At 38.2% G+C, this 18,105-nt stretch overlaps 1 protein-coding gene across 15 annotated transcripts in view; it reads right to left on the reverse strand.

Moving 5' to 3' along the window:
• Window positions 1–17,717, reverse strand: part of LOC113091449 (C2 calcium-dependent domain-containing protein 6) — a 20,003-nt gene extending 2,286 nt beyond the window's left edge. For 2 of the 15 annotated variants that reach the window (XR_003287357.1, XM_026257050.1), the window contains exons 1-9: window positions 17,510–17,707; window positions 16,668–16,748; window positions 16,342–16,393; window positions 16,084–16,229; window positions 15,683–15,811; window positions 15,551–15,595; window positions 2,520–2,588; window positions 2,310–2,401; window positions 2,122–2,225 (exon numbers count right to left, since the gene is read on the reverse strand). Coding sequence is in view for 8 of the 15 variants with exons in the window: in XM_026257050.1 (XP_026112835.1) it covers window positions 2,122–2,225; window positions 2,310–2,401; window positions 2,520–2,588; window positions 15,551–15,595; window positions 15,683–15,811; window positions 16,084–16,229; window positions 16,342–16,393; window positions 16,668–16,748; window positions 17,510–17,557 (766 nt within the window). In the remaining 7 variants the exon portion in view is untranslated. Of the gene's footprint in view, window positions 1–2,117; window positions 2,226–2,263; window positions 2,402–2,519; window positions 2,589–3,685; window positions 4,161–4,350; window positions 7,497–15,550; window positions 15,596–15,682; window positions 15,812–16,083; window positions 16,230–16,341; window positions 16,394–16,667; window positions 16,749–17,509 lie in introns of those variants that run through there. The other 13 variants (XR_003287360.1, XR_003287368.1, XR_003287370.1 and 10 more) reach the window with 13 other exon arrangements.
• Window positions 17,718–18,105: the final 388 nt, after the last annotated feature.

Below are 18,105 nucleotides of genomic sequence, written 5' to 3' on the forward strand. Positions count from 1 at the left end.
CAAAATAAATCAAACTAATGCCCTACATGTATGAGATAAAACAAGTACATTAAAGCTGCAGTAGGGAACTTTTGACGCTCTAGCGGTTAATAAACAGAACTGCTTGCGTCTTGCGGAAGAACATTGTAGCCGGAACTACTTCTCTCTGTTTATGTCTATGAAGAATCACAAAGGTACTGGGTTAAGGCTGGTTCACACGGCAGGATAATTGGGCCGATTTTAGCCCCGATTCAGCCCTTCCGACAATCTTAGGATGCTCCGATTATCGTAAAATAATCTGATCAAATATTCCTGCCGTGTGTGGTGTGTTAAGACTAATCTCCTCTGCTCGGAAGAATGTCGGGACCGCTCCGATCTCAAATCGGGGATATCCAACATGTTGGATTTATTTTGCCCGATTTCTTCTCGTGTGTGGTGTCCCCCGAGGACAAACAATCACGCAGCCTGTGGACTGTGGCGTGTAGCCAATCAGAAAGCGAGGTGACGAGGCAGTGATAGTACCGGGAAACAAAATCAAAACAGCCGGCGTATATAATATAACAAATACAAATAAAGTCGATGGGCATAACTACATCCACAACTGCAGTCCACGTTTATTTCAACGGTTATTAATCTGTGTAGTACGTAACAACATTTCTATGAGATAAAACAACAACTTATCTCCATATCATGATGAAGCATGTACAGTCCATGCTCGCGTCGTCTCCACCTCTTTGACCATCGCCTTTTCTTATTTTTCTTATGTTTTTTTTTTCCGTTAAAAACAAAGCACAAACTATGGCCACTGCATCCTCTTTGTCCGCCATGATTGTTTACTCTAAAGTCACGTTTGATCTCGAGGGATTTTGCGAGATTTCCCGTCTGACCTGGGAATGCTCGGGAGTCAAATCGGTTCGTGTGTGATGTGTTGATATTGCCGTGTGGCTGCACACCACACACGGAGCGACCAAAACTGTTAGACCCGTGATTTTTTATCGCCGTGTGTGGGGTCTCTCAGGTTTGGAAAATCTGCCGACAATTTTAAAATCGTCCCGTGTGAACCAGGCCTTACTCTGCCGCGGTATTCCCGAAGCAATCTAAATTAGTCCGAATATAAACACTTATTATATGTGCACCCTAGTGATTCAGGACAAGCCAAAAACACGGTTTGGAAAATGGATTCATGGTGTACTCGCTTATTATATACATTTTTCTACATTTTGAACACAAACAAAGTTATGGACCGCAGCTCTGATTGGTTATTTTTTACCGGGAGCGGTAAGTAACTGCAAATGGCAATAGGACCACTGGGAGGAGCCAGAGGAGCTTGATGTTTTTCACAGATTATCTGTCTCATATTCTACTGTCAGGATATAATGACAGGTTTAATACATTTGTAAAAAATATTTTTTTACAAAAGTTCCCTACAGCACCTTTAAAGCGATGGAATTTAAATGCCGCAACAGAATTTTATAAAAGTTTGGATAGTTTATATTTACATTTAGGTTTTCATTTTACTTTCAGGTTTTAATTTCTAGTGATTTTGTTAGGTGCTTCTGTCATTGGTATTATTTTTCAAATATTTTTATTTAGCTTTCATTATTTTTATTTCAGTCATTTTAATTATATAACTCATTATTGTTTCTCATTTGTGTTTACATTTTTACGTTTTTATGACATATTTATATTTTATTTATTCATTGTTTCAGCTTAATTTCAATTATCAAAAAACGTTTTATATATATATATATATATATATATATATATATATATATATATATATATATATTTTTTTTTCTGTTTTAATTTTAGGTAACAGTACAGGTTTGATAATCTGTAGTTCCAGTTTATTATGTAATTCAAGTTTAAATGATTTTTTATGAGCTTTTGCCATTTTTATTATACTTCTTTTTAGCTTTAATTGTTATTCTATTAATAATGTTGTGTTTTTTAAGAGTTCTTCATCAGATATATATATATATATATTTTGTATTTGTATTTCAGCTTTATTTCATCTACAGAATAAGTATTTCTGGGTGAACTATTTCTTTACAGAGGTTACTATTACCGGTAACACAGTGTAGCCTATGACATTACAAAAATGTACATTGAATTAAACATTCAAATATAGTTCTCACCTGCCTCTCTTCTCTATTTGGTCCATAAGATCGCTGGGATCTCTGCCTCCTTGGCTGTCTCTTTGAATCAAATGAGAAATAATGTTTGACTGAATAGTTTTTACATTACTGAAAGAGAAGAAAAAGAAGCAAGTTTAGTGGCTCACGTGAAAAACCAGTAATTTGACTGTTTATTTTAGGAGGAAATCTCACTGGTCAGGATCATGGAGGTTGTCGGGTGAAGGACAGCGGGGAAAAAGGGATTTTTCCACTTGTTCCTCCACAGTCCTTTGAGGATGCTTCACCTAAAGAAACACCAGAACATTATTATGAACAGTTTATCATTCTAAAATGCTTATGTCTAACTGACCATAAAGAGCTTATATATAAAACATTACAGCATTCCTAAGTAATATTACTGACCTGATGAGAGTGTCCATAACCAAATGACCCATATGTTATGGCCATCTCAACATCTAACTTGCAAACAACCTACAATCAAACAGAAAATCATATTTTTTTCTCTTACACATGAACCCAACAATGCACTTTCCTAGAATAGAGCACAATTTGGTCGTTTTGTAGTGAGAACTCGTAGATAAACAATTATGTAACATAAAATTGACATAGCATAAAAGATGGGCAGTTAGTTAAACATTATCTTAGGATAAATCTGCAAACCTGATATGTACCAATTGTATAGATCTGATTTATACTTCTTATACATTTACTTTTTTTTATTATTATTGTTTGAAAATACACTTTATATTGCTAAGACTAAAAAATAAATTAAAAAAGGATATACTGTTTAGTCAATACTTAATTTGATATTCTCAGATAGATAGAAGATTTAGCACTTCCTATCAAAGACTACAAATGTTGAAATTAAAAAGAAATTTAAAAAAAGAAACAAATCAATGAGGTGCATTTACATATAAAAACATTTCTGCTTCCGGCTTTGCTACCGTTCGGACGTTCTAACTTACTGCTCTGCACTTTGCTTCTTATTTCTGTACTTTTCTCAGATTTTTCTCTGATTTTTACTTCAGCAGATCAGCACAGTGCTCAAACAACAGATTTTTGGCACAAACACTAAAACTAAAAACATTGGGACTGGAATACTACAAAAAGAAGACTTTGTCTCCCACTGCTAACAGCTTACATTCCTGTGACGGGATAACAGCTGCCTACATTCAAACAGAAGAGAGAGAAAATGCCTCCTGTTGGATCTACTTGTTGCATGAACTGCTGCAAACTTCTACAAAGGATTGTGATTCTTGAAACAAAGTTACTTTCTGGACTTCCAAAACAGATGGAACACTTAGCAGACTGTCGTCATGGACCCCCTCAGCACACAGCCGGTGAGTCCCATGAATCTTCTGAATCTCAACAGTATATACCAAGTGTAGAGGAACAAGCCGAAACTGATCGCCACACTAATCGATGGCACAAACAGGGAGCGAGACCCAAAGGAACACGAGATATCAGATTGTCACGAGTTTCTCGTATTGCTGCCATTGCTTCCTCTACCCCAGATTCGACTATGACTAGGCTTGTAAATACTGGTATTCTACCACCCCCTATACATCTGGAGAACAGATTTGAAGCATTAATAAATGTGGGTGAGGAATCCCCAAATGTATTTAAACATGGATCTGATCAGCCAGCAGCTAACACTGCTACTAACAGGCGCTCAAGGTCGAGCAAGGTCAGCTCAGAGTGCAGCCGAGCCAAGGACTCTGATAGTGGGTGACTCTGTTATCAGAAACATCCGTAGCAGGACTACAACAACATGCTGCCTTCCTCAAGCAACGGTCTCTGATGTGAACAAGGAACTTCAGAACATTCTGATGAAGCACAAGACTGCAAATCAAATCATCATCCATGTGGGAAAGAATGATATTCGGAAAGAGCAGTCAGAACTCCTTAAGAAGGACTTCATTGAACTCTTTGAAACTGTAGCTCCCCCCAGTAATTTCACGAGCACAAGGATTCTCTGATGACAGGCGATTTATTGACTGGTTTACCATGAGGATAACCATCCAACTCAAGATGCCGTGAGAACTAAATAAACAAAAATAAAATTACAATAAAGAATATAAATACATAAATCAAATAAATAAATATTATCTTTGTAAACTTTCCAAACAGATTTAAATTAACTCTAACAGCAAACTGCGGTCTTTGTATATCACTTTTCACATATAGCAACACAATTCACAATAATCACATACAATATAAATGACAAACTTACTTCATTGGCTGCTTATTACCAAAGGAGAACTTAATCTTACATCTGGTAATATCTTCTGTAACCTCCGTTGAATAAATGAACTTAAATGCACTTTAGAAATGTGGATTACAGCTTTAGGTTCAGCTTGCCATGCGGTGTAGACAACAACTTCCTGACTTACACGGTGCCTTTCATAATAAAAGTCTCAACTCAAGCAGCTCTCTACAAAGCAGTTTCAAATTAAAGGTCTTTAACAAAATAAAATAAACATGAAATATAAAACTGACTTCTCTGTCAGTTACACTCCCACCAAAACACTTTCTTGTGATTTTTTTTTGTAACTTAGTGACAACTTTTATTCAAAAATCTTATGGACTAACCCAAAGAATGGTAGACACAAGGTACGCTTTTAATCTGCTTCAATCAGGGTAACTATTTTCTGAATGGGCCTTTCAAGGTAAGTCGGTTTAGTAACACGTTTGCCCTTTTTATCCAATGTCGAATCACTGATCAACAACTTCACTGTTCTTACACAGCCATCTGTACCACTGTGCACTTCTGTTACCTTCGCTAGCTTCCACCGACTGCGTGGAGCAGTGTCATCTTTTAGAATGACAATGTCATTGACCTTTACATTTCTACGATGCTTGTGCCATTTCTGCCTGTGTTGCAGGTTTAGAAGATATTCTTTTTTCCAACGTGACCAGAACTCATTCGCTAAATACTGCACCTTACGCCATCTCTTATGAAGGTAAAGGTCTTCCTTGACAAATTCTCCAGGTGGTGGTAAAATTATTGAAGTCTTCATAGTCAAGATATGGTTAGGTGTAAGAGGCTGCGGACCTGATGGATCATTCAGATGCTCCGTGGTTAAGGGTCTGCTATTCACGATAGCCATGACTTCATAGAGAAATGTTCTTAGTGAGGCACTATCAAGTCTTTGAGCCGATTGATCCAGAATGGATGTCAAAACACTCCTTATTGTCCGAATTTGCCTCTCCCAAATGCCACCCATGTGACTGGCTGATGGGGTGTTCATGATGAATTCACAGCCAAACTCCTTTAGGCGTTCTTGGTTAATTTCCTTTAGTGCTTCAGCAAATTCTCGTCTTGCACCCACGAAATTAGTGCCCTGGTCGGATCTAAGTTGACGTACAGGTCCACGTATGGCAATGAAAGCACGCAATGCATTAATGAATGCGTCAGTAGATAAATCATCCAGCATTTCCACATGGATCGCCCTGGAACACATACATGTAAGTAGAAGCCCATAACGCTTCAACTCCTTTCTTCCTTCTTTGACGTAGAAAGGACCGAAACAGTCCATCCCGCAGTATGTGAAAGGAGGGGTTGTCTCCATACGTTCCTGAGGAAGATTCGCCATCCTTTGCTCTTCAGTGCATCTTCTCAGTTTCCTGCACCTAGTGCATTTGTAGATATATGAAGACACTGCTTTGCTACATCCCAAGATCCAGAAACCGTTTGATCGCAGTTCATTTATAGTCATTCCTCTCCCTTGGTGATACACTTGCTCATGATAATGTCTGATGAGTAATGTTGATATATGACTATGTCGTGGGAGAATTGCTGGGTGTTTCACATGTGGGTGTAATGCAGCATGTACTAAGCGACCTCCCACCCTGAGGATACCATGCTCATCTAAGAAGGGATTCAGGCGATGCAGTTTGTTTGTGCTGGACTCAATCTCCTTCTGTTGCCGGAGTCTCTGGATCTCATCACAAAAGGCTGATTGTTGAACCATTCTGATAACGGTAAGCTCTGCATCCTGTCTTTCTTCAATACTGGTGGCTTCATTAACCCTTGAACTTAGACCTTTCACTTCCCTGGAACATCTCTTAAGTCTTGCAATAGCTTTTACCACTCTTGTCCAATCTGAAAACTTCTGAAGTCGATCAAGCAATGATCTTTCTTCTTTTGCTTGAGTTTTATGAACTTGAGCTTTCCGTAGCTCTGGGTCATTGTCTATGATCTCTCCCACCTTAACATCACTGGGCAGTTCATCCTTCCACAGAAACCTTGGTCCTGTGAACCAGTTGGAGGATATGAGCTCTTCTGATGTAAGGCCCCTGGACGCATGATCGGCAGGGTTCTCTTTAGACGTCACATATCTCCATTGTTTAGTATCTGTGCTTTGTTTAATCCGTTGAATGCGGTTTGCTACAAAGATATGAAATCTTTTGGCGTCATTATTAATGTATCCAAGGACAACTTTTGAGTCAGTCCAGAAGTACTCTTCTAGGTTGGCTATATCCAGCTCCTTTCTGAGCAAGTCACTTGTTTGTACAGCAACTACTGCAGCTGATAACTCCAGCCTTGGTATGGTGGTAACTTTAGAAGAAGCAACTCTAGCCTTGGCCATAACCAAGGAGCAATGAACATCTCCTGATATGCTAATAGCTCTGAGATATGTGCATTCTCCATATCCCGATGTACTAGCGTCAGAGAAATGATGAAGCTCATAACGCTGAACTTCCTTAAAAGTTGACGGGAGATAACATCTCTGAATCTTCACATCAGCCAAGTTTCGCAGATCTGTAAGCCAAGCTTTCCACTTTGTCAACAACTCCTCTTTAAGTGGTTCATCCCAGCCCACCTTATCTTGACACATCTGTTGCAGTATTTGCTTACCAACAAGAATTAAGGGTGCTGCAAAGCCAAGTGGGTCATATATAGAAGCCACTGTTGACAGGATTCCTCTTCTAGTGAGTGGTTGTTCCTTAACGAATACTCTAAACTGGAAGCTGTCAGATTTGATGCACCATTTCACACCAAGTGCCCTTTCCATGTGAAGCTCACCCAAAGCCAAGTCATGTTCCATAACACTTTTAGCACATTCTTCCAGAGGAATTGATGCTTTTACTTCTTCACTGCTTGACACAAATTTATGTAAACGAAGCTTTCCTGTGCTACAAAGTTCTCTTGCTTCCTTCATCAGTTTGATAGCTTCATCTACAGTTGAGACACTTGTCAACCCATCATCGACATAGAAATTCCTTTCTATGAATCGAATGGAGGATTCACTGAAGCAACCACGACCTTGAGCAGCAATATGCTTGAGGCCATAATTGGCACACCCGGGCGATGAGGCTGCACCGAAAAGGTGTACTTTCATCCTATAAACCTGTGGCTTGGATTCTAGATCTCCTTTCTCCAGGAAAGGACTACACGGATCTTTTCAGGTTTTTGAGGATGATAAACCCCATGATGGGGAATGTACCAAGCAGGGATTTTATCTGTTTCTTCAGCTGGAACCTTCTCAGCATCTCCTCGAGCAATTGTCTCATTCATAAAGTCTACATAGTCTCTATAGTATTTCTCATCTCTTTTAAGCCTTTTTTCTAAGCTTTTGAGGCGATGAATAGCACATCCTTTATTGTTGGGCAAATTTGGTCTGTCTTCCTTGAAAGGCAAAGGCATTTCATAATGACCATCTTCCTTGTGTCTGATGCCGGTTTCCATTTTTGACAGAAAACGTAAATCTTCTTGAGAAATACAACTATCCACTGCTGCTTTCTCATTGAAGTCCGACTCAAGAGCTTTGATGACATTTGGTGGAGTGATCACTTCCTTGATCTGTGTTCTACATATGTACTGAACTTTACTTGTAAGATTGAGAGAAGACTGTAGACTTGGCAGCACTTGTTTCACTATAATGCGATGGCTCACTCCAATGGCATCCCCGTAGTCTACAGAGGAATTGCCACAGCCAACAATGCTCCAGCCCAGATCTGTTCTTTGAGCAAATGGCTGATTTTCTTTACCAGACACAATTTCTCTAGGAAGAAGAGCTTGAGGGCAGTTGTATCCAATCAGAAGGCCAATATCACAAACTTGTTTAGGAGCAATCTTCTCAGCTATATGCATTAGATGAGGCCACACTCTTGCAGTTTTGGGTGTAGGAATGTGAGTTCTGTTTGCAGGAATAAACTCTCTAGAATAGGTTACTGGCAAAGAGATCTTCTTTTCTGAATAAAATCCTCTCACCTTTAAACCAATTATCTTCTGGCATGGAACAACTGTACTCTTGGATACCATTGTTGAGAGCTTCAGCTGCACAGATTCCTTCTTTGTGTCAAGAGCTTGAGCTATCTCTTCCAGGATGAAGGTAGTATCGCTCTGGGTGTCAAGAAGTGCATATACCAGAACTTCATGAGTTGGTTCATCGGTAGCTGATACCCATACTGGAACAATTGTAGAGGTGTGAGTATTATTTACATCCTGTATTACTCTGTTAGATGTTACTTCACTTACGGTATCTTTATTCTGTACCAACTCTGGGTTTCTTTCCTTCAACTTCTCCTTTGACTGACCTGACTGTGGAGTCCTCTTTGCTTCCTTGATACGATCCTCATGTAAGCATGATGGGTGTTTCTTCTGACATTTCTCACAGACACTCCTGTCTTCACAGTTCTTTGAATGATGACCAGGATTCAAACATCCAAAGCATAACTTATTCATTTGGACAAACTTCACTCGCTCTGCAACATTCTTCTCCATAAACTTACGACATTTGTGAATACTATGTCCTAGTCTCTCACAGAAGGTACATTTTACAGGATCTACCTTTTCTCTGGACTGTACCGTTAACACTTTTGCTCTAGTGTCCTAATTTCTTGATATCTTTCCCTTTCCGATCTCATTAGGCTTCAGTGCATGAAGCGATGTCACTGGATTACAAGCTATCTTAGCTTCTCGCGTAAGAAACTTTACAAACCGACTGAAGGTAGGAAATGTCTTAGTTTCTTCTTCAATTTCTATGACCTGACGATTCCATGCTGAGGCTAACCAATCAGGAAGCTTGGAAAGAATTTTCTGGTTCTCATTACAATCATTGAGGATTTCAAGACCCTTAATCTGAGACATAGCTGCTTCACAGCCTCTGAGGAAGTCAGTAAATTCTCTCAGCTCAAGACTGTCCTTGGAACCAATCTTTGGCCATGAATTAAGCTTGTCTCGAAAGGCTTTAGCAATGACGAATGGGTTTCCATACCTTTCTTCTAGTACACCCCATGCTGCTTGATATGCGGACTCCGTGCCTAGGAGGAAGTAACTTTCAATGGCCTTATTAGCTGGTCCTTCCACATACTTGCGTAAGTAGTAAAGCTTCTCATTTACTGGTATGTTTTTTCTGTCTATCAGAGTTTGAAATGAGATTTTCCAATCACTAAATCTGAGAGAGTCTCCATAGAATGTTGCAGGTTCAGGTATAGGAAGACGACTTGAGCTGATAGATTCTGCTAACACCTTAACAAGGTCTGCAGTGCTAGCTTCTTGATATGATTTTGTTGCACCTTCCTGTAGAGGTATGCTCTGTAACACTGAGCTGCTTAACTTTGGTACATGTTTCTTTCTTACCGATGCACAGTCACGAAGTAGCTCTCTTGTTTCTTCCTTTGAGTCTTCATTCTGCTCGTAGACTTGCATTCGTGCCCTTGCAGCATTTAACCTTTTTAGTGTCTCCAAGCGCTCAAGCTCTCTGCGCTTGTCTTCTAATGCTTTCCGTCTAGCAGCATTTTCAGCTTCAATCTTAACACGTAACCTAGCTTCTTCTTCTTCTCTTTCTAGTCGTCGCTTCAATTCTTCAGCTTCTTGTTCTGCTATTCTCCTTTTGTCTTCAGCCTCAAGTCTTTGTAGTTCTTCCAGTTCATGCTCTTGTTGCTGTAATATTTCTAATGTTGCTTCAGTTGCAGCAATTTCTGCAGCAGCCTCTTGTTTCTTAGCTGAGGAAAAACTTGAACCTCTGGAGCTCAAAATTGAATTTTTCATAGACTGAGAAGACCTGGAATGTCCATGACTTGATTTGGAGGCTATGGATGAGAACACTGAACCTGTATCAATACAGCATGCTTCTGGTCTAAGAGGATCTTGACCCTTAACTCCCTCACCTAGACGACTCCATGCAGACTCAACTATCATTTTTGTGACTGCTCCACAAGTGTCTACTCTACGGCGAGTATCACTGTCTGGATTCACATTTTGTCGCAATTCTTCATAAACAACATTAACATCCTTTGAAGAACCACTGATTGCATCTATGAGGCTGTTCAACATGTCACTGGAGAGATGCCCCATTAGTCTTTGTCTACTATCTCTAGCAAGAGTCTTCCATTTCTCATAAGAGCGTTGAAAGCTATTTTTAAGTTTAGTCAGCCTTTCATCGTGCAACTCTTTACCTTTCTCTGTAAATTTCCGTGCTCTTTGACTTCTTCGTGGTTCTTGCTCTGTTGTGTCATCAACAGCTACTAATGCTTGTGTGTCTACACATTCTTGGGATTCTAGCTGCTGTGATGATTGCACAGTATCTTTTATATTTTCTTTGCCACACTTAGCAGACTGACCATCTTCTGACATTTTTGTATCTCTTAGTTACACTGACTACTCTAATTGAATAATTATACATGTAACGTGAACTGTACTGAACTTAGGCAAACAGATGTTTCTTTCTTAGATTGTTAACTCTGGTTAAAGTAGTATTTTAACAGTTCAATCACCTGTAAAATTAAAATTGTAAATGAAATTCAACTATTTTTAGGCATTGCACTTTGCTATTCTTCACAACTATTATCTTACTTGCAGCTTTAAACCTGATCAAAAATGACTTAAACTTGAAAAGGTAAATACATAACACCAACACTTCTTCAAACAATGTACTGAACACTTAAAGAGTCATTTTTAACAAATGGCAAGAATAAGTCCACTTCAAGCACCTTAACTTGAACTTGGTTGTGCTAATCTTCTTGTCGGCCTTAACTTGACAATGTCTTTAAACTCTGTGCATATGCGTGTCACTTAGTTCTTGGTTACCAGTGTATACAATGCTTGTAGAATCCAGAATGATGGAACTTGGAGTTAACTTGATGCTCACTTAACTGCTGTTCAGAAACGTTCCTTCTCCTACCCGTGAAGAGCAGATGAATTCTCACTGTAGCTCCCCCCAGTAATTTCACGAGCACAAGGATTCTCTGATGACAGGCGATTTATTGACTGGTTTACCATGAGGATAACCATCCAACTCAAGATGCCGTGAGAACTAAATAAACAAAAATAAAATTACAATAAAGAATATAAATACATAAATCAAATAAATAAATATTATCTTTGTAAACTTTCCAAACAGATTTAAATTAACTCTAACAGCAAACTGCGGTCTTTGTATATCACTTTTCACATATAGCAACACAATTCACAATAATCACATACAATATAAATGACAAACTTACTTCATTGGCTGCTTATTACCAAAGGAGAACTTAATCTTACATCTGGTAATATCTTCTGTAACCTCCGTTGAATAAATGAACTTAAATGCACTTTAGAAATGTGGATTACAGCTTTAGGTTCAGCTTGCCATGCGGTGTAGACAACAACTTCCTGACTTACACGGTGCCTTTCATAATAAAAGTCTCAACTCAAGCAGCTCTCTACAAAGCAGTTTCAAATTAAAGGTCTTTAACAAAATAAAATAAACATGAAATATAAAACTGACTTCTCTGTCAGTTACAGAAACACTTCAAAGACTCAAAGTTCAGTCGTTCATCAGTGGACCACTCCCAGCAAGGGGAACAAATATGTTTTCACGGTTGCTTGGGCTCAACACATGGCTACAAAGATCTTTTAATACAAAAGGAGTCAATTTCATCTACAACTTCAATCTTTTCTGGGGCCATAGACAATTGTTTAAACCAGATGGCCTCCACCCAAACAAACTTGGTGCAAGAGTGTTTAAGGACAATATCTTCTTCTCCCATTGTCATCCTTCAGCAGAGTATGTCAATCCATTCAGCACACACACACCGGGTCCGAATCATCATGTGGTTGACATATCCCACAAGGACACTGATAACACCACGCAGTCAAAACAAGCACTGCTGATAGACACTATCCCGGCTGAGCCCTGCCCACAGAGCTCCTCACTGACAGACTGTGATGTATCAAAACAGCTACAAGATTCACCACCCAAGTACGACTTTCTGGAAAACAGCCAGGGAAGCCAGGACAACACATCACAGCCACCGGAAACAACAGAGACACAGCCCATTTCACCAGACACATTATCCCTCTCTCCAGCATCTCCACTTCTGTGCTTCTCACAGAAAAATATATTGTATGTTGGGACTAAACTCTCCCACTCATTCGCTGCTAGCCCGCAGATATCAACAAAAAAATGGCGGGCCCCCCAACCACCAAAGCTTGTGGGCCCTGTTCCTATGAGAGCTCTCCGACCGCTGCCACAACGCCAGGGCCCAAACCCTCTATCTGCTGAAGTTGAACCAAACACAACTGATAGCAGCTCTCAGTGATATGTGACGGGTCCCCGCTATAATAGCAGCAACATTCACAATTGCTTACAGACCAAGCGGGAACCCAGTGTGCCTGTAGCTTTTTCTATTTCAGTTTTATCACGTGATAGAAAGTCTAAGGCCTTCTCAAGCCGAAGGGCACTCATCTAATCTGCGGCCTATTATGCATCAAACTAAGATTGATATAAAGACACCAAGCACTGCCATCAAGTTAGCACTTTTAAACATTCGCTCACTAAAAAATAAATCATTTCTAATCAATGACTTTATAACCACAAACAATCTGGATTTTATGTTTCTAAATGAAACATGGCTAGAAGACAGCTGCAGTGCAACAATCCTAAATGAAGCAGCCCCTCCTAACTTCACTTACATGAGTGTTTGCAGGACTGTTAGGAGAGGTGGGGGTGTAGCTGCTCTATTTAAAGATGTCTATCAATGCAAGCAAGTGTCATTTGGTCAGTACTTGTCTTTCGAATATCTAGGGATTGTGCTGAAAGGTGCCCCACGCTTTCTGTTTATTATTATTTACAGGCCTCCAAAATACTCTCCAGCCTTTGTTGAAGAGGTCACAGAAATGTTATCAATAATTTCCTCAGAGTTTGACTGTTTTGCAATTGCAGGGGATTTTAATATTCACATAGATAATGCAGAAAACAAAACTACAAAAGAAATGATAACGGTTCTAAACACTTTGGACCTGATTCAGCATGTGCATGGACCCACACACAAAGGTGGACACACTCTGGATCTAATCATCAGTAGGGGTCTAAACATTTCATCCATTGTTACTAAGGACATAGCACTATCTGATCACTTCTGTATTTTCTTTGATATATTGATCTCTGCTACCACTGAATCTAGATCTGTCTCTGTCGGAAGGAGATGCATAAACGAGAACACAAATGTACTATTTATGGAGGCTATATCTTTAACACCAAGCATTTCTGCAGACTCTGTTGATATTCTCCTTGATTCCTTCAACTCAAAAGTTAAGAATGTTATTGATGATATTGCTCCAATAATAGTCAGTAAGAAAACAAACAGACAGAAATCAGTTTGGAGAAGATCAACAGCAGTTCAGGCTATGAAAAGGCAATGCAGAAAAGCTGAGCGGATGTGGAGGAAGACGAAACTTGAAATTCACTATAGCATCTATAAAGAGAGCCTTCATGCTTTTAATGTGAAATTAGCCACTGCTAGACATAATTTCTTCTCAAACCTTATAAACAGTAACTTAAATAAAACTCGTACTCTTTTTGCCACTGTTGAGAGACTGACAAACCCACCAAGTCAGATTCTAAGTGAATGCTCTCAGCCAGCAAATGCAATGAGTTTGCTTCTTTCTTTTCTGAGAAGATCATAAATATCAGGAAGGCGATTAGCACATCCTCAAGTAATGCAGAGGTCAGACAGATTCGGCCAAAATATCAAAATGATACTATGTCTATTTTTGAAACAATTGATAGCAAAATTCCGGAAGACATAGTGCAGCAACTAAAATCATCAACCTGTTGTCTTGACACACTTCCCACATATTTTTTCAAAAGTGTGCTTGACTGCTCATACTTAGAAGGGAGAGGCTATTATGTGAGTATAGGAGAGCATAAGTCTAAGTGGACGTCCATGACATGCGGAGTCCCACAAGGCTCAATTCTTGCACCGCTCTTGTTTAGCCTGAATATGCTTCCACTAAGTCAAATAATGAGAAAGAACCAAATTGCCTACCACAGCTATGCTGATGATACCCAGATTTACCTAGCCTTATCTCCAAATGACTACAGCCCCATTGACTCCCTCTGCCAATGCATTGATGAAATTAATAGTTGGATGTGCCAGAACTATTTTCAGTTAAATAAGGAAAAAACTGAAGTCATTGCATTTGGAAACAAAGATGAAGCGTTCAAGGTGAATGCATACCTTGACTCTAGGGGTCAAACAACTAAAAATCAAGTCAGGAATCTTGGTGTGATTCTGGACACAGACCTTAGTTTCAGTAGTCATGTCAAAGCAGTAACTAAATCAGCATACTATCATTTAAAAAACATTGCAAGAATTAGATGTTTTGTTTCCAGTCAAGACTTGGAGAAACTTGTTCATGCCTTTATCACCAGCAGGGTGGACTATTGTAATGGGCTCCTCACTGGCCTTCCCAAAAAGACCATTAGACAGCTGCAGCTCATCCAGAACGCTGCTGCCAGGATTCTGACTAGAACCAGAAAATCTGAGCATATCACACCAGTCCTCAGGTACTTACACTGGCTTCCAGTTACATTTAGGATTGATTTTAAAGTACTTTTACTCGTATATAAGTCACTAAATGACCTAGGACCGAAATATATTGCAGATATACTCACTGAATATAAACCTAACAGAGCACTCAGATCACTAGGATCAAGTCAGTTAGAAATACCAAGGGTTCACACAAAACAAGGGGAGTCCGCCTTTAGTTACTATGCTGCCCGCAGTTGGAATCAGCTTCCAGAAGAGATCAGATGTGCTAAAACACTAGTCACATTTAAATCTAGACTCAAAACCCATCTGTTTAGCTCTGCATTTATTGAATGAGCACTGTGCAATGTCCGAACAGATTGCACTATATTTTCACTGTTTTATTTATTTATTATTATTATTTTATCATTTTCTAACTGTTTTTAAATGTTTTAATCATTTTAAAAGTTTTAAAATTGCTTGTTTTATTTTTGTTATTTTTTTCTTCATGATTATTTTACTTTCTTTTATGTAAAGCACTTTGAATTACCATTGTGTATGAAATGTGCTATATAAATAAACTTGCCTTGCCTTGCCTATAAACAGAGTTAATTTAATTTACATGCCAAATTTAAGTGTTGTTTTTCTTTACACACACAAACACAAACAACAGTAAACCTGGTGGTTACCTGCTTATTGAGCATCACATTAAACTGTTGACTGACAATGGATTCCTGGATAACGATAATCTCATCATTATTTTTCAGTCATCAGGAGGTTTGAGAATTTGTAAAAAAAAATAAATAAAAAAAAAGCCATACATTGAGAACTTTCAACACATTGAAGAAAGCGCTGCCCATTGGTTTAGGATCTCTTGCTGCTGGCTCAAAGAAAAGAAGCTCCACCATGATTTGATTGGGATTCACAGCACTGGAATTCTGCTCAGGTATCTGAATTAAAAAAATAAAAATAAAACAGGCATAAAGCTGAATGAAAATACATAAGCACATTACACAAACAACATTTTTGAGAACTGAAAAATGGCTGAATATAATTTTTTTTTATCAGTGTTTTGGATTAAACTGTTGTTCCCAAATCAGTATATAATACGAACATAACTGTGTGATACAGATCTTCTAACATCAGATCAGAACACATAAATTCAGCCAACACATCAAAAACACTCCATGGAAATGTGGAAGAATTCAGGGTAGTGACAAACCTGGATGGAGAAGTATTTCCACTCATCAAAGCAAAGTGAGAAATCTGCTTTGCCTCCTCTGGCATCTTTGCTGCTTTGAAGCTTGGTGCACTTTTCCTTTCCCCCAACAGATATCCTGAGAAAAAACTGAAAGTCTTTTGTGTAGAATGGATAAGTGATCAAAGAAAACGATGACAAAAAAAAGTTCAGTGCTAAAATTATTTAAATTGCAAAATATTTAAATTTTTTATTTTGAGATGCTGGGAAATATAAGGATACATATGTTTGGAAACACTTTGCAATCCTTTATATGCACAGTCAGAACTCCTGTCTGAAAGCAAAAGCATTGCAGGCACATATGATGATGTCTGTATATACTATAGAAAAATGAATGTACTATAGGTGCACTTCAGTTCATTTATACCAAATACATCTGATTGCATGTAGTATGTATGCATGTACACTGCTAAACATTAGGACAATCCTTGTTATTACCATTTACATATTTTATAATAGCATAATTGTACTTAAAAACTACAGAAATGACTTATGGGGGGATCAATCAGCCAATGTATCTGTCTGTCTGTCTGTCTATAAATACTGACTGGCACTTCATGAGGCACCAGATTGTTCTCAGTCTCCTCAGTCGTCTCTTCATTCTCATTCTTTGAGTCCATGCTGTAAGTCTATGAAAACAAGTGTGTTAAAGAAAAAAAATCAATAAATTATAACAAATCTGACACACAGGTAGAATTAATCTATTAAAAGTAACTCTAATATAATCATTGGTATAACCTGAATAGAAATATCAGATGCAAACAGGAAACAACAATAGGTCCTGAAACTATTCAAAAAAAAAAAAAAAAAAAAAAAAAAATTATACAGAACTAATTATTTCAAAATTCTGGGATAGGTACAGTTCAGAATGTCAGTGACAGGTTATATATATATATAGGTGTGTGTGTGTGTGTGTGTTTAATAATAACTAACGTTATTTTGTCTAGGATTAATTTGGTTAGTTACAGTTTTATGTAACTAGCTACTTCTAGTGTTTCTAGTGTTTAATATAGCTTTGCATAGCATTGCATAGCTTTATTGCATGATAAAGAATAGTGAAAAAAGATATAATAGAGAAAGCAAAACAATAATTCAAAGGGGAAATCTAGAAACTATTTTAATTAAAGAGCGATCTCAGACAAAGTCAGTCAGTATGACGTAATCAATGTCAGTTAGGTTTTAAAATGCTGGCGTCATGTCAATCGGATATTTTTCAAGCTAAAATTTATAAAAAGCATATAGCATATAACCAAAGTCTCTTTAATTTGTATTCTATAGTCTTTGATATAACACAGTTAAGATTACAGACTACCAATACATCTTAAAACCTTTACACTGCAATAAACTGACGCAGATACTTAACAAATACTTTTATCTTTACAAACATCACCTTTTGCTTGTTTTCTCCGTTTATTGGGTTGCCTCCATGTTCATCCATTGGATGTTTTTTAAATGAAATGTGGCAGTTAAATCTTCTCACTGCTTTCTGGTTGCAGAATTATGACTGTGCCCTGTTACTGTAGTGTCAAAATTACATTAATTTATTCTAAATCTCCCTTAAGAATGTGACCGAGCCAATGAGAGCAGTTATGGGCGGAGCGACACCGTACTAGCCCCGCCCACTTAATATGGCGCAGCCACCAGCCAGAATAGTTTAATTTTCTTTCATGCCACAGTAACCGCAAACTGCAGTTATCGTAATAAATCCTTTCGGGCTAGACAGAACTGTAACAACAATATATATAAAAAATGAATAGAAAATGAAAAACGATTTTGGAGAAAACATTACCATTAGCAAATCAAAATAAGCCCATCATCATACAGGGCCCGATGAGATAGAAGATTTGAGCAGAGTATCCTCAATCCCGCATACAATATATTTACACACACACACACAAAAAAAAAAAAAAAAAAAAAATAGTTTATATATATATTTATAGTTTTTAACTTATTTTTGAACCGCGAAACGTTTCTCACTGGATGAGT

Source organism: Carassius auratus, chromosome 6 (assembly GCF_003368295.1).
Source record: "Carassius auratus strain Wakin chromosome 6, ASM336829v1, whole genome shotgun sequence".
Classification (NCBI taxonomy): domain Eukaryota; kingdom Metazoa; phylum Chordata; class Actinopteri; order Cypriniformes; family Cyprinidae; genus Carassius; species Carassius auratus.